The 9,060-nt window shown below is 41.3% G+C and overlaps 1 protein-coding gene across 1 annotated transcript in view; it reads left to right on the top strand.

Annotated features, from left to right (window-relative positions):
• DIP2B (DIP2 disco-interacting protein 2 homolog B (Drosophila)) overlaps positions 1 to 9,060 on the top strand; it is a 159,906-nt gene that overhangs the window by 105,133 nt on the left and 45,713 nt on the right. Inside the window, exons 18-20 of the mRNA XM_011964405.1 lie at positions 1,896 to 1,976; positions 4,173 to 4,300; positions 6,086 to 6,200. Coding sequence (XP_011819795.1) covers positions 1,896 to 1,976; positions 4,173 to 4,300; positions 6,086 to 6,200 — 324 coding nt within the window. The remainder of the gene's footprint in view (positions 1 to 1,895; positions 1,977 to 4,172; positions 4,301 to 6,085; positions 6,201 to 9,060) is intronic.

The following is a 9,060-nucleotide window of genomic DNA, read 5'->3' as shown; positions in this document are numbered from 1 at the left end:
AGGCTGAGGCAGGAGAATGGCTTGAACCCAGGAGGCGGAACTTGCAGTGAGCCAAGACTGTGCCACCGCACTCCAGTCTGGGCGACAGAGCAAGACTCCATCTCAAAAAAAAAAAAGAGTTCAAGATCAGCCTGGCCAACATGGTGAAACCTCGTCTACTAAAAATACAAAACTTAGCCGGGTGTTGATGGTGGATGCCTGTAATCCCAGCTACTCAGGAGGCTGAGGCAGGAGAATCGCTGGAACCCAGGAGGCAGAGTTTGCAGTGAGTCAAGACTTTGCCTCTGCACTACAGCCTGGGTAACAGAGCAAAAAACTCTGTCTTAAAAAAAAAAATTATCTGGGTGCTGTGGTTCACACCTGTAGTCCCAACTATTCTGGAGTGTGAGATGAGATCACATGGGCCCAGGAGGTCAAGGCTGTACTGCACCATTATCGCGCCTGTGACTAGCCACTGCATTCCAGCCTGGGCAACATAGTGAGAACTCATCTCTTAAAAAAAAAAAAAGAAAAGAAAGGGTAGGGGGCAGCTATCAGGTAGAAAAAATAGGTAAGAGACATGAATAGGCTACTCACAAAAGAAATACAAATGCCCAGAAAACAAAGGAGAAGAAATTCAGACATACTACTTATGAAATGCAGTTAAAGCAATAATGGGATTAATGTCTACTGTCTTGAATTTAAATACTTTTTTTTAAGTCTGAGTATGGTGGCTCACTCCTGTAATCCCAGCACTTTGGGAAGCCAAGGCAGGAGGATTGCTTGAGGCTAGGAGTTCAATACCAGTCTGGACAACATAGCGAGACCCATCTCTACAAACACATTAAAAATTAGCCAGGCGTGGTAACGCACACCTGTAGTCCCAGCTACTTGGGAGGCTGAGATGGGAGGATTGTTTGAGCCTAGGAGTTTGAGGCTGCGGTGAGTTATGATTGCACCATTGCACTCCAGCCTGGGCAACAAAGTGAGACTAATCTCATTTTTAAAAAAAAAGATTTTTTTTAAATGAATTAACAATGGGATATATTTTTTGGTACTTGATTGGCAAAGTTTGGAAAAATGGATCGCACACAGTATTAGGCAGGACATGGGAAAAACCAGACATTCTAATATGGTATTAATGAGTGTAAATGGATACAACGGTTTTAGAGGCCAGCAAATTAAAATTGAAAAGACTGATGTCTTTTGTACAGATGCATAAATGAATACAGCACTATTCATTAAAGCACCTTTATAATAGTGAAACATTAGAATGGCCTATCCAGCTGTAATAAAAGACTGGTTACATTCTAATAGCTACCGTTTCCTGAATACTGACTCTGGGTCAGATACCATACTTGTTTCTGCAAATCTGTTTGCATTCCTTAATCTTTACTCCAAGCCTGTGAGAGGCACAGAGTACTCCACTAAATGGCTGCAAAACAGAGGTTCAGAAAAATCCAGGCACTTGCCCAAAGTCTATTACTAGTAAGTGGCAGAGCCAGAAATTGAATTGACACCAATGACTATGCTGTCCTGTCCCCCATGAAATGGCATATTACAGAGCTATTTTACAAAGTGGGCTAAATCAACTCTTACTAACTTGGAAGGGTATCTGAGATATACTTTGTAGAAAAACAAGTTGCAAGAAGTATATTATCTGTTTGAAAAAAAAACTCAGTACATTTATTTATATATACATATATTTATATATTTATGTATACATGTTTATATCTTCTTAAAAGTCCAGAGAGATAATAAATTGTAATTATTTGTTATCTCTTTAAAAGGGATGGAATTACTGGATTCACTATTATATTACTTTTTCACTGAGCATGTATTTTAATAACACTTTTTAAAAATCACGTATACTTTCTAAGAAAAAGCAAAGTTTTTCACTTCATTTTGTCTGTTAGGTAATTCCAGTGAATTCTGCAGGCTCTCCTGTTGGGGATGTGCCATTCATCCGATCAGGATTGCTGGGGTTTGTAGGGCCGGTAAGTGATGCTCTCATGTTGATTTTGTTACATTTGATCCAGATATTTGGACTTTAATTCACAGAACAGAACAAATTCTGATTAGTCCAAGAGTGTTACAGAATCACTTCACTTACATTTAGAGCAGTTCTTGTAAGGATGTCGTAAAATGAGTTAGTGTTTATCATTTCCACTACCCAGATTCATTTGACTCCTTCAAACTAAGACACTTTTTATTTCCTTTTTTTCCCCACTGAGGTCAGAAGACATAATGAGACATTTTTTTATTTTCAGAACTCTTTTCACTTATTCTCACTATCTCTGTCTGATTTGATTAACATGTTGCAATAAGTTAGAGCGTGCTGAAAAAAGTTATCTTCAGTAGCAAAGACAAACTATAATACATAGTGTACAGAGCATCTTCATGTAAACGATTGGCACTATGTAATGTGTAATAGTAAATCCTTTGAGTGAAAAGAGTTTGGGCTGGGCATGGTGGCTCACGCCTGTAATCCCAGCAGTTTGGGAGGCCGAGGTGGGCGGATCACCTGAGGTCAGGAGTTTGAGACCAGGCTGGCCAACATGGCAAAACCCTGTCTCTACTAAAAATACAAAAATAAGCTGGGTGTGGTGGCGTGTGACTGTAATTCCAGCTACTTAGGAGGCTGAGGTAAGAAAATCGCTTGAACCCTGGGACGTGGAGATCACACCACTGTGCTCCAACCTGGGCAACAGAGCAAGACTTCATTTCAAACAACAAAAACAAACTTGATGAGCCTGAGGATGGCAGAGATCTAGGTCATGGAGGGGCTTTGCATGACATCATGGGAAGTAGGATTTTATTTTGTAAGTAATAGTCATTATTCCTAACTAAGCCCATATCCCTCCATTCATCTCTAATTACCTCCTACCCTCTCTTCTTTTCCACTTAACATCTTCAGTCATATAAGAGATCTAATTTTATTTTATTTCTTCGTTGCCATTTATGGAGGGGCAGGGTGGGTGAGGACATAGATCTAGGAGAATCACTCTTGACTTTTTCACTTAGCACCAGGAAATTCTCAGAGACCCACCTCCTTTTAGCTTACAGCTCCATGATTGAGGTCCAAGATGGAGCTCCAAGCCTCTCATCTGCATTCCAAGAAACAGGGAAAGGTGCAGTCCTCTTCTTTAAAGGAAGATTCCCTGAAGCTGCTGTGCAACACTTTCTCTTATTGGTCTGAACTAGTCCTACAGCCACACCTAGCTTCAAGGGAGATTGGAATGTAGTCTTTATTTTGGTCAACCATGCCCAGGTGAAAATTATCCTACTGTGAACAAAATGGAGAAATGGACATTGAAGGAATGGCAGCGACTGTCTCATTCTCTTACCAACACCATAGCTTTTCAGCCTCTGTTGGAAATGGCTGCTTTTTTCCTCACATACAGGTTGAACCAGTAGCTTGTTGAGGAGATGGGTTATGTCTTACACGGCCCAGTCACTGTGTAGGGTACATTGTGCTCAGTAAATCAGTGAGTGACATTCACATGGGGATAACTACTAGGTAGGTGAATATATGTAAATGGACTAAGAAATTTAGGAATTCTGTAATGAATGAGAAAAGTTAATTTGCTGCAAATGAGTCTGGGAAGATTATACAGTGATGCTTTTGGGGATTTGATAGTAGTTCCCTGCTGCTCTGTTTTCTTATTGGAAAAGAAAGGCACCTACTGCATTCCTTAGACCTTTCTTTATTAACCTAGTTCTAATCTTGCCAGATGGAAACAGCATTACCCTTACCAACCTGAAGCGGTCATTCTCCTATTTAAACTGTTTTAATCTCCTCCAAATTCCAATAGTAAATGAATACATTTTTCCTCCTCTGTATCCTCTGCATAGAAACATAAGCAAACTAACACATAAATCATGGCTGGGAAAATCAACTATGCTTGGGTGGAATCCTAGTTGTTTTCTTATAAAGTTCCTCCCTAAAATAAATATGAGTAAATTCCCTTCTTAGGTATCCTGTGAGAACTCATTGGCTCTAAGATGCCACTCTTTTCCCAGCTGATTTCAGAGATATCAGGGTGTGAAACGGTTTCTCTAGAATCCACAAAATATGGCAGTTGTCTTTTTAATACTTTTTAAATGAGATTTATTTAAAGGCGGGAAGTTAAAAGATGTCTGTTTCATTGTTTAAATCATGGAAATCAAGGCAAATCATCATTACCTTTCAGGGTAGTTTGGTGTTCGTGGTTGGGAAAATGGATGGCTTACTGATGGTTAGTGGTCGGAGACATAACGCTGATGACATTGTTGCTACTGGATTGGCTGTAGAGGCAATAAAGACTGTTTATAGAGGAAGGTGAGTAGTACAAAATTCAGATGTTAGCACCTTTTAATGGAATCTAAATAGATCTTCACATAGTGATTTCAGTTGTATTTTGTCGGTTCTCTTTCCAAGTGATCAGATTGTTTTTTTTAAGTATTGCATAAGCCTGGCTTTTTTTTTTTTTTTTTTTTTTCTTCTTCTTCTTCTTAGCCTGGCTTTTAATATATATTTCACAACATCTGGTTCTTCAGCTGTAACTAAGAGGATTAAGATGCAACTATATCCTCTACTTCAGATTTAAAGTATTACCATTTGTTGAATCCTGAGGACTGAGGAGAATTCTAAAACATTAACTTCCTACATTTCTTCAATGCAAAAGTAGTGCCATTCAGACTAATTGAGATAGATGCTACTCTTTAGGCATTTACATCTAAGAATTGTTTCTCTTGTTTCTGATTAAATTATATGATTTTAATGTGGGGATTGAGATAGTACATAATTTCAGATTCCATGGACAAAGTCAATTAGATATCTTTTTTCTTTGCTTATTAATGTAAGAAAAGATATTTGCTACATATTTGAGTGGTTGATGTCCTATTCAGCAGTTTGCAATCATGGATGTATCTCTTTAAGGCAAACTTGGTGTCCCTTTAAGAAGAAAAATTAATGAAACAGTTTCTGAAATGTATAGTTTTTTTGTAGTGGTGTGGCTTCCTATGAGATGTAAAGTCCATGGGGCGCTATACCTGCCTTTGGTCACAGTCATATCCCAGCAATCGGTAGTGCCGGACACCTGGTAGGTGTTGGGTGAATGTGTGTGGAAGGAACGAAGGAGGGTGTCAGGCAGGCATGCCGGCAGACTCTGCTCTCCGGTGCCTTCCCATTCTTTCATGCATTCATTCAACAAATATTCACTGGGTGCCAACACTGTGCCGCTGTCCTGGAGGCTCCGGCTGCGGCAGTGAACAAAACAGGCCAAGTCTCTGTCCTTGTGAAGCTCACATGCTTGTTGTGGGAAACAGACAGGAACCACATAAACAGGGCAATAGATAACGTGTGAGACAGTGACAAGTGCTGTGGAGAAAAACACATGGGGGTGGGGGTGGCCTGCCAGTTTCTATGAGGTGGCCTGAGAGTGCCTCACTAGTAAGGGGACATTTGAGCGGAGACCTCCCTCAGAACCAACTTCATCCTCTCTCCCATGGCCTCTCAGGTCCACTGTGATCTGCCCTGGCCTGGGTCTGACCTCTCTCCCTCCCGGTCTCTGCTTCACCACTTTGCTCCAGGCACACTGGCCTTCTTGCTGTTCCTCAAACCTGCCAAGCTCGTCCCTACCTCAGAACCTTTTCGCTTTCCGTTCCTTCTGCCCGGAAACCTCTTCCTCCAGATCTTCGCGTGGCTCGCGTCCTCACCTCATTCAGGTCTCTGCTCCAATGTCCGCTCCTCAGGGAGGCGCCCCCCAACCACCCTGCCCTCAGTAATACGCCACCCTACACACCACTCCACCCCTTGTATATTGCAACATGGCATTATTCTGTATTTATGTGTTTGTTCTGTCTCTAACACATAAGTGCCACAAAGACAAGAACATTGTCTTATTTACCACTATGTCCCAACATTCATGACAGTTGTGCTTAATACATATTATTTAAATGAATGAATGCTCATTTTGAGAGTAATGATTATGACATTTTCTTTTCTAAGCTACTCATTTCGGGTAGCATGGTGGGGTTGTCTCCTCTCTGTAATTCCAGTTAAACAAAGCAAATAGGACTGGTTGTGAAGGGAGTCCTGATGTGTTTGATCTGTCTCTCTTAGAATTGCTGTGTTTTCTGTGTCTGTATTTTATGATGAGCGCATTGTGGTGGTTGCGGAACAAAGACCTGATGCTTCCGAGGAAGATAGTTTCCAGTGGATGAGCCGCGTGCTGCAGGTGAGCACACCTTGGGGTCTGTGTCAGGTCAGCAGTGGCAGCAACCACTGCCTAAGCATTTCATTTTCTTCGATCAGCCAGTAATGCCACCTTATTTTTTCTTGCCAGTCATTGCTCACATATTCTGGGTACTATTAGCAAAATGAGATAATTAATACCATTTCTCCTTGTGGACTACATAGTATTTTTCTGCTCAGGTTGCCAAAAACAATGGAATTGACTTGCCTCAGCAAATTCTTTCATGCCTGAGTGTTTACTACTTGTGAAAGTTTTAACTGTCATATGTGGAACACATCTCTGGCAGTAATCAATCCACTTGTCAACAGTCAGCCACAGTTTTACTGTGTGTCATAAGTGGTGCCGACGGTGTGAGGGATCCAAGAAAATACAACTATTAGCCTTACTCTGAAGGAGCTTTCCTGTGGGGCTAGAGATGCTAGGTGAGATAAACCATGAGGGAAGGAGAATGCTTTGGGCTCAGTCTAAGCAATATGTCTGTGGTGGGGAGCAGGCTAGATTGATGACAAGAGCCTAGTCTTTGCTTAGAATCATAGACTTGGAATCCCAGCTCCATTTCTTACCAGGTATGTGCCCTTGGGCAAGTCATTTAACCTCACTGAGTTTGTTTCCTAACCTGCAAAGTGGGATAAAATTATCTGTTTTATAGAGCTATTTGGAAGGATTAAATGAGGTAATTAATTGAAGTATATAGTACCTGCACTCAGTAAATAATGATGGTGATTGTTATTATCCATCCCTACCAAAATTTTTTAAAAAATTATCCAGGCGGTGGCTCACGCCTGTCATCCCAGCACTTTGGGAGGCTGAGTTGGGTGGATCATGAGTTCAGGAGATCGAGACCATCCTGGCTAACACGGTGAAACCCACTCTCTACTAAAAATACAAAAAAAAAAAAAAATTAGCTGGGCATGGTGGCAGGCGCCTGTAGTCCCAGCTACTGGAGAGGCTGAGGCAGGAGAATGGCATGAACCCGGGAAGCGGAGCTTGCAGTGAGCCGAGATCACACCACTGCACTCCAGCCTGGGCGACAGAGCAAGACTCTGTCTCAAAAAAAAAAAGAAAAAAAAAAATTATCCAGGTGTAGTTGTGTACACCTGTGATCCCAGCTACTTGAAAGGCTGAGGTGGGAGGATCACTTGAGCCCAGTAGGTCAGCACTGCAGTGAGCTATGATCATGCCACTACAGTTCAGCCTGGGTGACAGAGGAAGACCCTGGCTCAAAATAATATAATAATAGGAATAATAATGATAGTAATAATGAGCCAGGTGCTGTGACAGGCACCAGTAGCCCCAGCTACTCAGAAAGCTGAGGTGGGAGGATCGCTTGAGCCCAGGAGGTGGAGGCTGTAGTGCACTATGGTTGCACCTGTGAATAGCTACTGTACTTCAACCTGTGCAACACAGCAGAAACCCATGTCTCGAAAAATAAAAAATTATAAGAATAGTCTCCAATTAGAGAGGGCTGCTTCCTCTCAATTAATATTCCCTTTCATTCTCTGTCCCTTCACTCTTCTTTATTTTTCTACTTAGCACTTAACATCTTGTATGTTTGTATGTATTGTTTTCTATATCCAGTATAATATAAGGCAAGATGAAGAATTTTTTGTCTCTCTTGTTCAGGGCTCAATCCCCAGAGCCCAATAGCCATGCTAGTAGACGTCGTAGTAGGCTCAGTAAATATTTGTTGGCTAAGTGGACGGTCCAAAGAAAGTGTGGCCTGTCCTTGCTATACTTAGGTATCAGTGGAAGTGTTCCTGAGGTCTGTAACTTCTCTACTTGGGGAACTTGAATTTATTAACTGCTAGTTAATAGCAATGTTGTAGAAACAATGAAAGCATGAGATGGTGGTATTGCTAGATTACCTTTTTTTTTTTTTTTTTGAGCCAGAGTTTCTCTCTCATTGCCCAGGGTAGAGTGCAATGGCACGGTCTTGACTCACTGCAACCTCCGCCTCCTGGGTTCAAGCGATTCTCCGGTCTCAGCCTCCTGAGTAGCTGGAATTACAGGCACCCACCACCATGCCCAGCTATTGTATTTTTAGTAGAGATGGGTTTTCACCATATTGGCCAGGCTGGTCTCAAACTCCTGACCTCAGGTGATCCACCCACCTCAAGCCTCCCAAGGTGCTGGGATTACAGGCGTGAGCCACCTCACCTGGCTGCTAGATGACTTTTAATATTTCTTTCTATCTCAGCATCTGTAATTCTGAATTATCAGCTGATATGGCATAGGCTCTTTGTAGTAGAAAATCAGAAAAGAAAATATACTGAAGATAGACTAGTCAGGAAAGACTATGAAGAAGGTACAATGGGGCAGATCTCTGAAAGATGGCTAAGGGGCAGATGTGCAAAGAGAATATTTTTCATACCAATCATATTTTCAGACAGAAACCTTATTTTGTTCAGAATGAACTTTGGGGCATATAATGGTAGAACCTTTGGTGAATTACACGTTTTCTTCTATTATAGAAAAGTGAGTATACCTGACATTTCCCAAGATATTTGTTACTTTTCCCTGGAAAGCAACTATAGGAATTAACTACAGTGCCAATTTACTAATCCAAACTCTTGTGAAAGTCATTTGGGTTCCGATTTGGGCATGAGATAACAGGCCATTCTTTTCGCAGTCTTTGTAACTTATCAGCTTGGAGCATTTGAGTCCATAGTAGAACAGTAAATGACACCATGTATTCTAATAGATTAAAGGCCAGAGGTGGTTGAATTCCAGGTCTGTGTGTAATATAAACTAAATACCTAACTCAGCACCTTCTAAGGAAAGGCAGTTAGTAGATGACTTATCAGATGTGTTTTTAATGAGGAATTCAGGCTACATGTAGCAC

Source organism: Mandrillus leucophaeus, unplaced genomic scaffold, assembly GCF_000951045.1.
Source record: "Mandrillus leucophaeus isolate KB7577 unplaced genomic scaffold, Mleu.le_1.0 Scaffold118, whole genome shotgun sequence".
Taxonomy (NCBI): domain Eukaryota; kingdom Metazoa; phylum Chordata; class Mammalia; order Primates; family Cercopithecidae; genus Mandrillus; species Mandrillus leucophaeus.
The sequence above is the reverse complement of the archived record's forward strand: the minus strand, read 5'-3'. Positions and strand labels throughout refer to the sequence as shown.